The sequence below is a fragment of the Oreochromis niloticus genome, linkage group LG6, assembly GCF_001858045.2.
Source record: "Oreochromis niloticus isolate F11D_XX linkage group LG6, O_niloticus_UMD_NMBU, whole genome shotgun sequence".
Taxonomy (NCBI): domain Eukaryota; kingdom Metazoa; phylum Chordata; class Actinopteri; order Cichliformes; family Cichlidae; genus Oreochromis; species Oreochromis niloticus.
Genome location: NC_031971.2, coordinates 5,588,853 through 5,607,270, shown reverse-complemented (window position 1 = coordinate 5,607,270; position 18,418 = coordinate 5,588,853). Strand labels below are relative to the sequence as shown.

General features: G+C 41.4%; 1 protein-coding gene across 4 annotated transcripts; it reads right to left on the bottom strand.

Moving 5' to 3' along the window:
- Positions 1–483: 483 nt before the first annotated feature.
- On the bottom strand, positions 484–14,820 carry sp2 (sp2 transcription factor). 4 transcript variants are annotated; one of them, XM_013276857.3, is made up of 10 exons: positions 14,676–14,800; positions 13,153–13,270; positions 11,047–11,123; positions 10,006–10,053; positions 9,038–9,793; positions 6,917–7,135; positions 6,303–6,600; positions 4,227–4,404; positions 3,856–4,049; positions 484–3,629 (listed from the first exon to the last, which is right to left on the bottom strand). In XM_013276857.3, the coding sequence occupies exons 3-10, from the start codon at positions 11,107–11,109 to the stop codon at positions 3,529–3,531; spliced, it is 1,857 nt and encodes a 618-aa protein (XP_013132311.1). In that variant the 5' UTR covers positions 11,110–11,123; positions 13,153–13,270; positions 14,676–14,800; the 3' UTR covers positions 484–3,528. The 4 variants fall into 4 exon arrangements, with proteins under 4 accessions (XP_013132311.1, XP_005458704.1, XP_019215947.1 ...); XM_005458647.4 differs by lacking the exon at positions 13,153–13,270 and having other exon boundaries at positions 14,676–14,820; XM_019360402.2 differs by lacking the exon at positions 10,006–10,053 and having other exon boundaries at positions 14,676–14,798.
- Positions 14,821–18,418: the final 3,598 nt, after the last annotated feature.

Sequence of the window (18,418 nt, the reverse complement as noted above, 5' to 3'; positions counted from 1 at the left end):
GCAACAACAAACCCGGAATTCAAAGTCATTAAATGGTTTTTCAAAACAGAAATATAGATTAACCTTGAGAAATCTGTGTATAAACTTATTTCACTTGACCATTAGTAGAGTGTTGCCATGTTATGAAATAGAATTTCTTCAAAAATTATTTAAAAAATTGTTATGGCACTAAAATCAGTAATAATGCTTATTTAAGGCTTAATTATCCAAAGGTTGTTATAGCCTACCAGGCATAAAAAATATGTGCTTGGATGTGATTTATTTACACAAAGCCCACGATTATCCTTCTATTCCTGACAAAAAATAATCAAACTAAGTATGTATGAATATAATTAATCTATTATTAGTCCTAAAATGAAAGTTAAAAAGAGTGACGCAGTCGATAAGGTATGAGTTCTTTATTGAAGGGGGGGGGGGGGGATGGTAGAAAAGGAGCAAACTATGTTTTAGCACCTTTATAGAACTTAGAAAATTAATTGCTGGTTCTCTTGGTTCTCCTGATATACACACAAAAATAAAGTTTATAGAACACTTTATGACATATAGGCTTGGAGAAGGAGAAGCATTTCATTCACAGAAACCAAGCAACAGAAATGACTTAATTCAGGGGAAAAACACATTATATTTAATTACAATCAACATTAAATTTACAAATTTTGGAACCTGGGAGTTTAATCAGTGCACATGACATTAGCATGTAACATAAGTTAAAAACACAAAACAAAATTTTACAAATGTTGTTACCTGGAATTAGACAGAAAAAAAAAACATCTTTAAATACTGGGTGCAGCTGTCTAAGGCATCTTTAATTCATAGAAAAAAGATCTAGAAGTCTTATACAAAGCAGGAATGAAGCTATACAATGTCACATATATATGTTTTTTTTTCCTTAAAACACTGTACAAAGTCCACTTCCTTCAAGGCTGGCTACGCCAACCACAAAACTATGCAGCTTAACAATTTTTAATATCCTACATTTACCGTGTCTGACAGACACGTTTTATTTACATATTCAGACATGGAATACAAACATAAATATGAGCAGCCTCTGTCTCTCTCTCTCCCCCAATGTCACCTTTTTAAAGCACTTTGTTCAAAGTGCTTTGAAAACAAATCAGACTTGAGCTTTTTTGGTCAAATTTCTCTGCTTTGCACAACCTGTAGCAAGCCTGCACCATCTACCAGAAACAAACCTCAGTGTAGATACAGTGTGAAGCTGCTCTGCTGGATAATTTGACAAAAAAACCTTGTTAAGCAATGACTTGGTGTACTTCTTAAAATAACTCCCCGGCAATTTCAGGCTTCAAACTCATTGCTGACTTGTTAGAAAACGGTCAGCATATCTTCATAACATCAAAATCACTGAGCAAATGTACATTTTCTGTAAAGCAAATGAGATTAAAGAAAGTTATGTCAGTACTGTGCAGCACGCCTAATGCTGGTCATTTGTACATCACAAAAACATCTTAAGTGTTAATTTAGAATTAAAGCCATCATATAGCTGGAAAACGTTGTGTGACTCATAGAAGGCCTGAGAAAGCTTTATTTCTTTCCTCTGTTTTTTTGCATCTTGTGACATGATTGTCAAGTCAGGCCAAATAATTAAAAGTCTGATCTTATATACAGCAATGCATAGGCTACAATTCATCAAATCTGACCGATGAAAGAAAGACTATGTAGTTTTGTTCGTTTTTTTAAATGAGTAAACTAGGAGAAAGTGTTGCAGGTACCAAATTTTTAGGTTCTTTAGTTTGAGAAGGATGAAGATGTTTCCTGCCACGAAGAAACTTGAACTATTCAGGCTAAAAACAGGTAATAAAAGAAGCACAAATCATTAAGTTTGTCAAAGTTAAATGTCAACTATGAACATGCAGCCATTTAAGAACTCAAATAAAATCAATCTAAAACTAAGACTGGTTTGACTTAAGTCAGGAACTAATGTGATTAATGACTGGATGGCTAAACTTCAGGAACTATACAAAAGTAAATGGCAATCGGATACACAGCCCTGTACCTGTCTTGTTATGCATGGTAAATAACCAACTATGTAGAAACAAAGTTTGGACCACAGATGCAATAGCATGTTTTGCATTTGAGTTATCAACTCTTCTTACTGCTAATATTTCACCAAATTAAATCTTTAGCGTCTAAACTCAGGAAAACATAGCTCATCAACAAAAATCTTTCTATGTGTTTCTGGGCCATCTCAACAGCCTTTAACAATTTTATTTAATTTTCCTGATATTTGAAACTTCTTGCAGTGCCTGTGTAAAGGTAGAGAATTTTAGGTAGTATAAATACATAACTATCAGACATTTTCCTGATAAACCTACTTGGAAAGAACAATGGTACAGTCTCAAACATTTCATCTATTACACACAACTCATGATAAAAGAGCGCCAACTGTCTCAACTCAACAGAAGAAACACCTGGAGCCATAATGAGCAGTGTGTAAATTTTCATTGTTGAATTTTAAGATACTTAATACATTTCCTCCACATCTTTAACCACTTGTTCATGTCTGTGATAGCAACAGCTTTCTCCTTGTGGCATAAAGAGGTTAGATTCTGCTTTTCCTTTATCCGTTTCATGGTTTACAAAACTCAGGTGGCTCAAAAATTCATCCTTTTTACTTTGGTGTTCCACAAGGACTCATTCGTGGTCCTCCAAGTATTACATTTTCTAATTAATTACCCTTCCTTAGATTTAAACAATCCATTTTCCAACACAATTCCCAACATTGGCCAACCTTGCAGATCACTTCATATTGCTGTATTTAGATCACTACTTGTAACCAAGGACCTACCAGAGGTCACAGAAATGATATACTGTTATAACTCCAGCACTTCCTTAATTGTGGTCCTTTTTTTTGTGATTAATTTTTACATTACTTTTTACAAGTTTTAAGGCACAATGACTTCTGGCCTGCAGCTCAATCACTTTGCTTTTGGATAGGGGAACTCAGGCTGGCTTGACCAGTACTCTCAAACATATTTATGTGTTAATTTCTTGAATTTACAGACTTTTAATCATGGCTGACTCAGGGGGGGCTTTTGTGGTAGAAAAAACAACAACAAAATAATAGAGACTGAAATTGTAACTGATGTCCTGGAATCCTGTTGTGTTTTCTAAACGTAAAAAAATAATTAAAAAAAAAAAAATCTGTAAATGTTCTTTCACCAGAGAAGTTCATAAATAATCTAGCAGAGTTAAGCATTTAAATCTAAAGCATTTTCACCTTACAAATTCAGTCACAGTAATCTGTCCACGTGTTCAGACCAAATGGGGAAAAAACGTTTAAAAAATGGTCAATAAATTTGCTGAAAGTTTGAAGTCCACCAGGAAGGGTTTCTTTGTACACCATGCTACACAGTGTCCTTCAAGAGTGACAGGGAATCAAGCATTTCATTCTGGAGAGTTTCCCACTGTGGGATAAGTCACAAACACAATCCCTTGGTCTCATCTCCACTGCCCATCCTTCCTGTAACACAGTTAGTTTCTGAGTTTTTGTATCTGTATACCGTCTGCTCACAAGTTCTTGGTGTTTATGTGAGTCTTGTAATGCTTTGTCAGGTGGTCGCTCCGCATGAAGCGTTTCTGACACTGGCTGCACTCAAAGCGCTTGTCTCCTGTGGGAGGGGAAAAAACGTATTGAGTAATATTTTTAATGCACTTTCAATAATGAAGAAACAATAGGTGTTTTTAAAAACGTAATTTGTAAAAACGTCTGGATTGTTAAGTGTTTTTAAGTGTATTTAGCAACTCTGTGTGCCTATTTTGCCTCTGTATTGTAGCATGTGAAGTTAAATACAGAGTGATTTGACGATTCTGTTTGTTTGTTTGTGTCCAGAGCACCTGTGTGTGTCCTGGCGTGCCTCTGCAGCTCGTCACTGCGCGTAAAACGTTTCCCACAGAAAACCCAGTTGCAGACGAAGGGTCTTTCGCCAGTGTGCAGCCGGACGTGAGCTCTGAGCAGAGATGTTTTCCTAAAAGTCTTTTCACAGCCAGGGACGTGGCAGATGTGTTTCCTCTTTCCCACCTCACTGGGTCTAAACAGTGAACAAAATTCAAACCCTTTATCGGTATGAGAGTTTTAATAGTCCGAGTGCTAAAAAGTAAAGTATGAACTTCCCAAAATGTAGACGTGAAAGCAATTACTCAAATATTGTAGCAGTTCATTTAAAGACTGTCAGGAAACCCATCCCAACCCATCCTTTGAGACTCACCTCTTGTCTGCATCTTTACAGTTGGGGCAGGTGCAGGCCATGCGTCGTTTCTTTTCTCCTGGCTGGCCAGGCAACTCCAGGGTAAGGGTCTGGTCTACCTGGATAGCAGGCTGGCCCTGTGCTGCGGCCAGCTGGAGCCCTCCACCCTGCATGGTCTGCACCGTTAGGTGCTGCTGGCCTAACAAACGCAGAGACTCATTTTAAGACAAACAGCAGGGCTTCTGCAGGAGCTGGATAATTCAGTTTACTGCCATCAGTGAACTGAAATTCTAATCAACAATAAATTAAGATGCGAAAGCAATATGTTGCAAAATAAAATTTTGTTTTTGTTTTAGAGTTTTTAAACACATTGCAAACTTTTAGCTGCTTTTGCACTTTGACCGAGGAAAAGGTCAACATTATTTTTTATTACCATAAATCAACTGATTTATGGTAATAAATCAGTTGATTTATTACAACTATAGACAACTGATAAAGTTATTTTATCCATCCATTTGACTGCTTATCTGGGTTTGGGTCGGAGGGGCAGCAGACTTCCCTCACCCCAGCCACCTCTTCTTCATCTGGACAGACAAAGAGTCATCCCCAAGCGAGCCAACAGATATAAACTCTCTCTGACCTGAGGCCTCTTTCGAGTAGGACATGCCCAAAACACCCCACTTCAGAGGCATCGATAAAGGATCCTCATCAGACGGTCAAATCATTTTTCAATGTGGAGGAGCAGTGCTTCTATTCTCAGTAAATATCTTTAGCAGCAATAACATGAAGTAATTGTTTTCTGTATAACTATCAGCCTCTCACATTGTTATGGAGGAGTCTGGCCGACTCTTCTTTACAAGGCTGCTTCATTGAGGTTCGTGGACGTGAATTTACACATAGCTCTCTTAAAGTCTGACCACAGCATTTTAATCAGGATGAGATCTGGACTTTTACGGAGCCTCTGGAACACTTTGAATCATTTCTTTTACATCTATTTTGTTGGGAGATTTGCTGGTGTGCTTGGGTTGATTGCTCATGGTTGACTCAATGACTGCAGGGTATCCAGATCCTGTGGTTGCAAAACAAGCCTCTGCTCCCACACTTGATAGCTTTTATGAAGTGTCTGTGCTGATGTGTTGTGTTTGGTTTTCAACGAATGTGGCAACATGAATTATAGCCAAAGGACATTGTTCCACAAGTCTTGAGATTTGTTCAGATGCAACGTTGCAATTCTTAGCCAGGCTGTCGCATTCTTTTTAGAGAGGAGAGACTTTCTCCTGGCAAACCTTCCAAACAAGTCAGACTTGCCCAGGCCTTTTCTGATTCTACTGCCCCAAACTTTTATCATGGTTTCATATCATAGCTTTTACCATAGCGCAAGGTTTTGGGGTGTTTTTCTAATTTCTCTGAGCATTGGTCGGACTCTGGGCCGTATTTAAAGGGAAGTCCATTTGTGGGAAGATTGTGGCAGTGAGTTAACACACACCAGACCATCAATCTGCCAAAATCAAGTACATTTGATTAGCAGCACTCGGCTGCTACTTACCTTCTTAACTCCCATGTGAGCAGGAAAGGGCTTACTTCATTTTTTCACAAGATTGCATAAAGTTTGTTGAAAATATTATTTTTCACATTTCTGTAAACTGGTCCACTTCTTGCACAAAACAGAAATGCCCAGGGATTGCTGGTAAGCAGCAACAGAACTTTCAAAATAAGAGAGAGGCGAGTATCCAGTAGAACAACAACTGCAGATGGTGTTCTATTTGTTTAACACAAAAATTACAATTACTTCAAGCTTCAACTCCAATCCAAGTTCTTCAACCACTGCATTTTCTCAAAATGGGAAATGAGGGTGGTGGGGTCACCCCCCAGTGTGCTGCACACCATGCATGTGCTACATAAACACCCCAGTGTATTCATCAGTAGTATTAGACAATGGCATTGTTCCCCTTTTCAAAAATCAAGTAATTCTGTCTGCTCAGAAAAACAGCATAGTCGCCTTGTGCTTAGCTCTATAAACAGCCAGTGGAAAACTTTTGAACACTGAAAAAGTTTGAAAAACATTTGAAAAACCCAAAGCATCTAACATCAGCTCACCGCCTGCATTGGTGATGGTAACAGGAACTCCCTGAACCTGGACCCCGTTGATGCTGATGGTCTGCACTGCTTGTGCTGCTGAGGTGAGCTGCGATGTGTTCAATTGTATCATTCCACCTGCAGGGGCAATTTTTGCCAAGGTCCGCTCCTTTCGTCCTCCGGTAGCTTGTGTTCTCTTGGTGCCAGCTAGTGGTGTGACAGTGGTGGTAGGGGCAACTGTGGTGGCAGGGGTTGTTGTTGTCATGGAGTCCTGAAGCTGAACTGATTGCCATTCACCTGATGCTGTTTTAAAGAGAATCTGAGAAAAGAAAATATCACTAAGTTTACTTAAAATGTTAAACTAATTCCTAGTTAAACTGTTATATTATCTTATGTATGATTTTCGACGTGTTGCTAGCTTAGTTGTAAGAATGTCACATGGTCCTTTGCTACGGTTCCTGAGGTATTCATAATAAACAGAAGAAGTTACTTTCAGCTGCTCCCTTATTTACAAGGAGTTACCACAGCAGGTAGCTCTATATATTGATTTAGTAGAATTTTACACTAGATGCCTTTCCTGACACAACAGACTAAAAATATTAAGAGTTAAAGAAACAATAAGTCTGAACGGATACCTGTGTTGGTGATGTTTCTGTTGGAGTGACCTGCAGATTCGAGGAGACAGACTGTCTCTGCGGGACGGGTGGCAACGTAGCAGAGGCAGCCTGTACCACCTTCAAAGCCTGTTGTGGGATCTGAACCACCTGAGAATCTGGTTTGGGCTGGACCAGCTGGACCTGTTGCACCATAGCAGGTTGCCCAGGACTTTGCACAATCAGTAAATTGTTCCCTGCCTGTGAATATAGAGATAAGAAGCTGACCAGTAATGCTCATACGTAGGCTTTAGCCAACATCTTCAATGTTTTGACCACACTGAAAGGCTAAACATTCATTTAACAGCTAGCTATAGACTGGGTTGAATGTTTCAAAGTAGAATTTCAAACTCGATAACAATATTCTGGTTTCTGTATTATAAAATATTCTGACTTTTATCAATCTGAATTGCACACACATTTACTCACTTTGGTAGTATATTTATGTCACAGGGAACCTTTTAAGCGTGAAAAACAAAAAGTGGTTGTAACACTAAAAATACTTTTTGTTTTAACCATTTGGTGGCAGAAGAACACATCACAAATTAAAAAAAACACAACAACCCCAAAACAAAAACAGAAACAAGATTTGTACCATAAAACAGCTGCCTGCCCAAAACTGAAACTGTCCTGAGGCTAATTAGGAAGCAGACGGTTCTGAAGATGTAAAACAGTCGACAGTTTCCTGGGTTTTTTTCTTCTTTTTTGACTCTTCACAAAAAATGATAACGGGAACAGTAGGTTATTAACATTCATTAGCATACATACATTTTTATTAAGATTCAAAAGTCCCAGTGCTCAAGATCGGCTTGTATTACAGGAGCACAAACCTTAAGAAGCATCCTCTGTGATAAAAAAGAATCAGTTACACTGATATTCAACAAAAAAAGAGAGATTTAAATAATAAAATAACTGATAATCAACTAAATATATATGGCATTTGGGGACTTCTACTTAACATACAGTAAATGCTAGACCAGGGGTCTGCAACCTTTAACACCCAAAGAGCCACTTGGACCCGGTTTCCACGCAAAAGAAAACACTGGGAGCCGCAAATACTTTGACCTGACTTTTAAAAAGTAATTGGAAAAAAAAGCACAAGGCCCAAAAAAAAAAAAAAAAAAAAAAAAGATATTTGCAAAATTCTGCCTAAATATCTATTTTACCTTGTTAATGTGTTTGGCGGGGTGTGGTCTGCAGTGCCGCTGCATGGGAGTCGGATGCACCTGAGCGGCACCCACAATCGCGCCTTGCCGCCTTAAAGCCTGTGCTCTCTCTGCTGTTGTGTTATCGGGCTGTGAGCTGAAAAGCTACAGCCGGCTTTATGCGTACAGCAACCGTGTGTGAAAAGTGGTCAATAAAGAGATGCTGAAAAGCATGTCCATGCAAACATCGTCAGGTCTGCCGTGTTATGTTTACAATGAGACTTCTGGTCCCAAACCTCGGCGCACAGCGTCTGCAAATCGGGGCTTTCATCTTTACGCAGGACTGTAAGCTGTCATCTGTGAGGCGGGAGCGGTGTTTGTTTTTAACATAGTTCATGGTGGAGAACAGCTGCCGACATAATGTGGATCCGAAGATCCATAATTGGCCTATCTGGGGTTGAAAGTCTCGATAAATGCACGGCGTTTCGGCGGGTACAACGGCTTCCCCGAGTATGACACTTATTTTGAGCGATGAAAAAAATAATAAGATATAATTTTATTTTTATATTTCAAAATCACAGTAATCCTCCAATTTAGAACTACAAGTTAAAAAAAAGAACTAAACACAAATAAAATGCACTTCAGCGAAATACTTCTTCTATTTTCCCAAACCACCTGGAGCCGCAAAATAAGGACTAAAGAGCCGCGGGTTGCTGACCCCTGTGCTAGACTATGAGCAGTGAGAGTAGATGCTGATTCTGGCTTACATGTCAAACTTGTGTTTGTGTAACGTTATAATTTGACCGACTTTAAATAAAACACTGACAGTTCAAAGAGGACGCAGAGAACACATATTTAGAAGGGGACCATTAAGTCTGTCTGAAGATTAACTTTTAACAAATAAATCGTGCCCTCGTTTGTGCTTTTCAGTACCAGTAACAATAACAAATAGGTGTACCTGTATGATGTTGTCACCAGCTTCTATTAGGATGGTCTCCATCTGCTCTGGGGTTGGAGAGGCAGCCTGTGCTGGAGGCGGCGGTGGAGGCTCAGCAGCCAGTACCGCCTTTTTTTTCCTCCCTCGTCGTCCCTTTCCAGGAGTGGGAGGGGCTGCAGCTGTCTCTGTGATGATTTGTGTCCCACCCACTTCTCCTGTAGCCACGTTGAGGGGAATTGTAAGTCCACTGGGCAGCTGCACAACGTTTGTAGCTGTATTGTTTGGCTTCCGCACCTTGAGGGAGGGCTTGATGGCTACAGTCTTCTGTGGCGTGACAGGAGCAGTGGCTGCAGCCGGAGCCGGCATGGTCATGGGAGTGGTAATGATGGCCTGGTTGGTACCGGGTATTAGCTGGATCTGACCTCCCTGTGGCATCACCTGAATGGTTTGTGCACCCTGGATCTGCGGCACCACCTGATACTGGATGCCAGGAGTGGCCGAGGTGCTGGTACGAGCAGGACTCTGCTGGATAGTAAGGACGATGGGGCTGCCAGGAGCTGTGGAGCCCAGGCCGGCAGGGAGCTGGATCACATTGCCCTTTGCTGAAAGGAAACCAAGGTTTTTCGGTGGAGCTGGCGCTATTGGAGCTGGCTTTATAGGAAGTAGCCGACGAGGTTGTGGCTGCGCTGGCGGAGAGGTGACAGGAGCCTGAGCAGCAGGAGGGCCGATTTTACTGCATGTGGCAGCCAGCAGGGCCAAAGGAGAGGGCTGAGTGTCCTGTGGGAAGACAGAAACACAGTCCAAGCCTGCATTAAAACCAGCCTGAACAAGAAGAATTCAGCACTAAGGGAAAAATAGGATGAGGTAGTAGTAAGATCAAAAGCTAAAACAAAACAAGTTAACACAAACCAACAGGTAGGCCTACAACTACACATTAAGAATCATAATCAGTAGCGATCAAGTGATGTAGTAGGTGTAGGAGTTTCCACCTGCGATGCCTTTGTGCCCCTCTTTGGTCCAAATGTGTGATCGTCAAGCTGCAGGACAGGGAAGCATTCTACATTAACGCCATCTTCAGCACACTTTACATACACTGGGCCGCTTTATGTATTTGAGGCAACAAATGGGTCTAAGTTGGGACTAGGAAGGTTGATACAACAGAAGTGAAAAAGGTTTAGTGACTACTGGTGCAAGACACAAAGCGATGTCATTAGTATTTAAATTCCCAATTGTGCAGTTGTGTCTCTCAGATATTGATCAACATCGAGAAGGAAAACAGTGACTGAATTTAGAGACTATACGGTTTCTGGTAGAAAAATATAGCACATCAGCTCTATCCTGGCACATAGAGCAGTGAGGGCAGCTTTTCCATTCCCAATCTAAACTAGTGCAAGAGCATCGAATCTGGATCTAACCTCATCTGAGAAAGTAATGATAAAGCCTGACATAATCCATAATTAGTGGGCGTAAGGGTCCAGATACCAGAGGTAAGTTAGAACATTTGACTCGTTCTTTATCATTTGTTTAAATGATTTGTTTTTTTTCCAGTCAAAGCAGTTTTGAATTTGACAATAAACTTATCATGACATCTTAACTTAGACAGTGTGATTTTTGTATGTATGTATGTTAATTTCAAAATTCTACGCAGTCTTGTTCTTGAGTTATTGCATTCACAAGATTTTCAGAAAACTTAACCACAGATTTTTAGTAGATGCACCTATGGTATCAATTTGAAGCTCCTACATCGCCTTGTTCTCAAGTTTTCGCATTCACAAACTTAGGTGTCCACACTGCCCGCCAGGCAGGATAACAACAGTACTCCATGAGCCTTTTGCAATTGAGGGTTAAAAAACAGTGCTTACAATGCACTAAACATCAAAGGAACTCTACAGAAAAGTAAATACCTAGTGTATATTAGCACAAAAATATGCCAGCAATATGAACACATCAAATGTTAAGAGCAAGAGTAAGAAAAGAGATTGCAACACTGCAATAAGCATGCACAGCCGAGGCTTGTGGCTGCTACTCACTTGTGTTGAAGCAGAGGAGGGCTGAAGGTATTCGCTGGGACTGACAGCGACAGTGGTAGCCATACTGTCCTGTTGTTCTGAAAAAACACACAGCAGAGAGATTTCAGGATGCCTGTAGCAATGGTTAAGCTATTCAAGGGTATCACAGGACATTACAACAAAACAGAAGAGCTCTGTGAAGGACAAGCCATGCAGTATCTCACTTAAACTGCTATGTGATCATTAAATGTCATCAATTACACAAATGATGCCACTAACTGCACTAATTAACGCATTCATTTGCATGCTGGCACTTTCAATTTCATCATACATGTGGGATAATTAATAGTAGAGAGTTGGGTTTTTTGGGGTTTTTTGAGGTTTCAAGAAAATATTTTCCCTCCAATATGTTGATGATATCAAAAATATTAGCCTCACGCGTGGTAACAGCAGAGTCATTAGAAGTTATCTTTCAAGAGTCAATGTATCATTTTGTTGTTGTTGTTAAAGCACCATAATTGCAATTTACACGAGTCAGCCACATTTACCAGTGACAGAGATGGGAAACAAATACTTTTCCTTCAAAGGTTTCTATGTTTTCTCTGTTTTTGCCCAGATTCTACTCCACATCTATTCCACATATTGAATTTAAATTCAAATAAGTCATTTATTCCATTTTTAATAATTTTCTGGCTAACTCAGTGGAGATTTTGTATATTCATACACATTAAACTGCATCAATAACAGAACTATAAAAGGAGTAACAAATTTCCACTCTGATGGAATATATCACAAAGAGCTACCTGGCAAAAATAAATGACGTAAACAATGCAAACAATCTCTAAAGCCTGCTCTGAAAAACAGTTACCACTAATGCAAAGCAGTGTACGGAACTAAAGCTTTAAAGTTTTCCAGTATGTGGGGAATGATGCAGACACCTAATGATCTGTTTGACAAATACACACAGTTCTTTTAGGTACTGCAGCAAATCTTTTGCTATTTGACTTGTTTTTGATCCAGTCTAATATAAACTTCGGTCATTAACCAGATCAAAATTTAGTCAATCAAGAAAGAGTTGTGATACCTGTACTTGATAAACTTAACAATTTCTGTCTGCCAGAGGTTGTGCGTGTTCTAACAGCAAATGCCAATCTACTGGCCACACGTCAAATACTCTGAGCAAAAAAAAAAGGAAAAAAAATACATTGGACTGCACTCAAAAATATTATATGAGAAAAAGACAGTAAATATATTGAGTATATTATATTTCCATTTCAACAGTCAGCATAAGTACATTTAGGGCAGGCTGCCCAGCAGCAGTTTAAGAGCACGATAAATCTTGAAAGCCAAGCAAAGCAGCCTAATGGTCAAAATAGGTCGATGCTGTTATTGTCAAACAGAAGTGCTGTGGAACTGTGGATAAAGAAACGCAAGCTGTTCCACTATCCCTTACTGCTTGAACTACAACACAGCTAGTGCACACGATACAATCTCCACTTTTTAATAATTTAAATAAATTCAAGAACAACACACAAATATGCAATTTAAAAGCCAAGGGATCTGTGACAGACTCAAATATTTTAATTTGGGATTTTATAGAACAGAAATACCTGCAGGCATTTTTAACATCTATTAACAAATATGTACAATTATTAATGACAAATGTAAACACGATAAACACTACTGGGACATGAGTACATGTGTTGAGCTACATATCTAAGCTGGAAAACACCTGAACTCAACCAGCAGACAAGATATATGACCACATGGTAGCCACATAGCACTCTTCAGGCTGTCCCAATATTTGTGACAAATACACAGGATGATGATAAAGAAGTGATTCATCATCATAGATCTGCAACATGCAGATTTTTAAGCCAATGGCCATATCATATATATATATATGTATAAAACAAAGTAAGATGAATTAGAGCTGCGTATTCTCGTCATGATAAAAAATGACTGCACAAGTCTATAAATGTAAATTAACACAGATACTGCAATAACATTGCCACCAACACTTGTTTGGAGTTGTAATGTTTTGGGCTTAGTTATTCTCTGCCTGCTCTAACAGGTGTTATAAATTATGAAACAGGTTTGTAGTTGTCTGTCTTTGAAAGCATGTACCTTTAGCACAGTTTGCAGAGAAACAACTTAGTTTTTTTGTAAGAGAGCAAATGCAGCTTTCTTCAAAAGCTTATGTAGTTCAGTGATCTTTCTTGTCTTCACCCTTTGCACAGCATTTCTGTCCACACACGTGAAACACAAAAATACACAAGTATTACAATGAACATTTAATGAACTTCTCTTACATTTTTATTGAAGAAAATGATGTTGCAATACACCACCACTGACAACATTAAAAGCACTAACATTATGTGTTACAATTCAAGGTTCTGCGGTGAAACTTTAGTTCCTGGTACTTGTGTGGGTACTTTGACTAACTTTGTTGCACACCAAGAACACAGGCCACACCTTTGACATCTCCCTGCACAACAACACACCCTGCAACTCAAATACAAATAAAAAACTCTAAGGAACAAAAAACAGACATGCAAGGTACCCTGTCTCATTCCACTTAGGCATCCTGACCTAGGACAGCCTCACTCCAAAACCAATGCACTGGATCTGTCACCAACACCACATGTGTAATAATATTCCATAAAAGAGCATTGCACACAGTGCAGACGTCAGACAATAACTTGCTAGTTATGAGGAAATGCCTGAAGTAGAAATTCCTCTTTTCTACAAACTGTGCCGTCTGTATCTGCCAGCTCATCTGTCGACAGTAAACTTAAGCCTGACACACAAACTCATCTCTGTGTCGTGGCTGCTGATCAGCTGTACAAACAGGAAGGAGTTCCTCTGTTGGAGCTGCCTGCCTCATCGAGTAAAAGCATTATAAATGTAGCTGTTAATCGAAACGTCTAAACATGACTACCAAAGCAGCAGACTTTCACTCGGGGATTTCTCAGCCTGCTGAGCGAGCCACTAATCTCTCCATTCTGACACATTTTTGGATTAGTGATAACAACAAAGAACAGAACTTCCCATCAGTTATGCGAGTGTGACTTTAAGTCCTGCAAATAACACAAATGGGGGGGGGGGGGAGTGCGGCCTCAAAATAGCGCCGCCATGCAACACTGTTTGTTAGGTTGGTTTGCAGTGCAAAAGCAGCTAACGTTAGCCACCAAGCTAGCGAGCACTACTGACTCAACTGAGGCAGATTCAAATGTCTATCGACTAGCTTATATATGTGCTGGTTTGCTTTGATAAAGATAAATGAGGCGAGACGGGAATGGGTGCAACATGAAAATATTTCAGTGTGTTGCTGTGGGGTTTCATATGTGGTGGAAATGCACAAATCGATTTGGGGGCAGAAACAAGTAAAGGACCAGCTACATAGCTTCCAGTAGCATTTTGGCTAGCTGACGCGTAGCTAGCAAGTCAAACTCTCTTTGATAACGTTACAGAAAAAGGGAGCCCTTTGCCGGAAGTGCGCTGCTTATTTTGGTACATACAACCGCACGAACACCCCTAAAACATAGTTATTTGTACCACAGCACGATTAGTGCTTTCTCTTCAACGCAAATATAATGTTTTACGAAGTAGAATGTAATATAAACACCAATGTTTTAATTCCTACCCACCGCTCATGACGACATTCGCTCTCCGCGAGCCTTGCAGACCGAACCCATGGAGGAATCCGCCCGCGCTGTTGCACCAATCCACGGACAATAGACAGTTAATTGACGTCTGCCCCGACCAACTACCTTTAGCTGTCTTTGTGACCGAAGTCCATCTGAGCCAATCCCGACGTCAGATTTCTGTACATGGGTCGATGGATGACCGTTTGGCCAATGGGATATCGAGATTGTGATCACTGGGGCGGTTCCAACAGGACTGACCTGGAGCAAGCGAGTGCCCTATTACAGCAGGAGCACTGCTTCACTGACGTCCCTGACGGCCAATGTGATCTTTAAGGGGCAGTACGGTCAAAATAAGAATGACAGCCGCGCTGATCAATGAGCTTTAAGTCACTTGTGCCTGACCTGTTTAAACTGTGGCACGGTATGGAGCGGGACCGTTATGTGGGATAAAGACTGCGCTCAGTGAATGGATTATACATTTATTTTAAAGCTGTGAGCATATGTTGCATTGATAGTTCAACATTTGTCTGTACAGTACAGGATATCACTACCAGCCTACGTTGCACAGCTTTGTATATTGTACATTTTAGATCTATATATATACACATATATATATACATATACATATATATATACATATATATATATATATATATATCGTGGTTGTCCTACAACCATGATTACCGACACTAACAAGCTGATCTACAATACGGCAGCAGTGATCAGTGAGATGCTTGGCTACAAGTTGAACAGCCACAAGGGGCAGTACCCTCCATGGAGAAGGAGGCTAGAGGGCAAGATCAAAGTAGCACGGAGGGAGGTTAGCCAACTAACAGAGTTGCAGAAAGGTGCGACAAAGAAGGTGCATAAGAAATACAGCAAGCTGTCCATACCTGAGGCCTTGGAAACTGCCAAGCAAAGACTCACAGCCTTGGCCAGCTGCTTGAGGAGGTACACCAGAGAGATAGAAGGCAGGAGAATAAACCAGCTGTTCTTCACAGAACCAGCAAAGGTGTACTCTCAGTGCCAAGGGAACAATAAGAGAACAGCACCACCAAGGCTGCAGATGGGGCAATACTGGAAGAGCATATGGGAGAAGGACACAACCCATAACGGCAATGCTCAGTGGCTAGTGGATCTGAGGGCAGACCATAGCGACCTCCCTGAACAGGGTCCAGTAACCATCACAGTGGCAGATATCCAAGAAAGGGTCTCCAGTATGAAGAGTTGGACAGCACCAGGGCCCGACATGGTTCACGCCTACTGGCTGAAGAAGCTGACTGCACTCCACGAGCGTCTGGCAGCACAAATGAACCAGCTGCTAGTTCACGAGAGACACCCGGAATGGCTAACCGAAGGTCGGACGGTCCTGATCCCCAAGGACCCCAAGAAGGGACCGGTCCCATCCAACTACCGACCAATTACCTGCCTCAGTACTACATGGAAGCTCCTGTCAGGCATCATATCGGCTAAGATGAACAGGCACATGGGTCAATACATGAGCGGGGCACAGAAAGGGATTGGCAAGAATACCAGAGGCGCAAAACACCAGCTACTGGTAGACCGAACAGTCAGCCGAGACTGCAAGACCAGACTGACCAACCTGTGCACTGCCTGGATTGATTACAAGAAGGCCTATGACTCAATGCCCCACAGCTGGATACTGGAATTGTACAAGATCAACAGGACCCTAAGAGCCTTCATCAGGAACTCAATGGGGATGTGGCGTACAACACTAGAGGCCAACTCCAAGCCCATAGCACAAGTCACCATCAAGTGCGGGATCTACCAAGGAGATGCTCTGTCCCCACTGCTGTTCTGCATAGGCCTGAACCCCCTCAGTGAGATCATTAACAAGACTGGCTACGGATACCGACTACGAAACGGAGCGGTTGTCAGCCACCTCCTGTACATGGATGACATCAAGCTGTATGCCAAGAGTGAACGAGACATCGATTCACTGATACACACTACCAGGCTATACAGCAATGACATTGGAATGTCATTCGGACTGGAGAAGTGTAGTCGGATGGTAACAAAGAGAGGAAAGGTAGTCTGAACTTAAGGGATTGAACTACCAGAAGGCAACATTGCAGACATAGAGGACAGTTACAAGTACCTGGGGATCCCGCAGGCAAATGGGAACCATGAAGAGGCCGCTAGGAAAGCTGCAACCACCAAGTACCTGCAGAGGGTCAGGCAAGTCCTGAGGAGTCAGCTGAACGGTAAGAACAAGATCCGGGCCATCAACACCTACGCCCTGCCCGTGATCAGGTACCCTGCTGGGGTAATAGGCTGGCCAAAGGAGGAGATAGAAGCCACTGACATAAAGACAAGAAAGCTCCTGACCATGCAAGGAGGGTTTCACCCCAAGTCCAGCACCCGGAGGCTGTACGCTAAGCGGAAGGAAGGGGGCTGGGGACTGGTGAGTGTCAGCACCACAGTCCAGGATGAGACAAGAAACATCCACGAATACATCACGAAGATGGCCCCAACTGACAGCGTGCTCAGTGAATACCTCAGGCAGCAGAAACCCAAGAAAGAGGAGGAAGGCAAGGAACCATCATGGAAGGACAGGCCCCTGCACAGTATGTACCACTGGCAGATAGAGGAGGTGGCTGATATCCAGAAATCCTACCAGTGGCTGGACAAAGCTGGACTGAAAGACAGCACAGAGGCACTAATCATGGCAGCACAAGAACAAGCTCTGAGTACAAGATCCATAGAGGCTGGGGTCTATCACACCAGGCAAGACCCCAGGTGCAGGCTGTGTAAAGATGCCCCAGAGACAATCCAGCACATAACAGCAGGGTGCAAGATGCTAGCAGGCAAGGCATACATGGAACGCCATAACCAAGTGGCCGGCATAGTGTACAGGAACATCTGTGCCGAGTATAACCTGGAAGTCCCGAGGTCAAAATGGGAGATGCCCCCAAGGGTGATGGAGAATGACCGAGCTAAGATTCTGTGGGACTTCCAGATGCAGACGGACAAAATGGTGGTGGCTAACCAACCGGACATAGTGGTGGTAGACAAACAGAAGAAGACAGCTGTAGTGATCGATGTAGCGGTTCCGAATGACAGCAATATCAGGAAGAAGGAACACGAGAAGCTGGAGAAATACCAAGGGCTCAGAGAAGAGCTCGAGAGGATGTGGAGGGTGAAGGTAACAGTGGTCCCCGTGGCAATCGGAGCACTAGGTGCGGTGTATACATATATATATATGTATATATATACATATTGTCTATGTTGGCCTGTTAATGGCTTAATTACTGTTTGTTTAAAAGTCCACTCATGCAAAAATGTACTTAACACACAAAAAAGATGCCTGGCTAAAACATGTATGACATGCCTTTTATCTTATCCTGTTGTTTTCAACACAGCCTTCACAATAGGCTGTAGTTTTACCCTGAAAGGCACTATGACATTTAGCTCTCTGCTTGTGTGTTAACTGCTAATGCAATTGAGGATGCAGTATTCAAGTCATTAGTCCACCAATCAATAGACTGCAGACTGTAATAATTGGCAGGTTATGAGACAATGGCCCTTTTGACACATTAAAAGCACATTACTCTCTTTGTTGTCTTTTTGCACCTTGGTTCTCTTTGGATTTTTTTGTGTTCATTCCTGCATGTCTTTTTCAGTAGTTTGATTTGTCTGCTTCTGGTCATCATAGCTCTTCATGTTTTGTTTTTGTTGTTTTTTGTTTTAATCTTTGTAGACTTTGTGCCTTTTTACGGTCC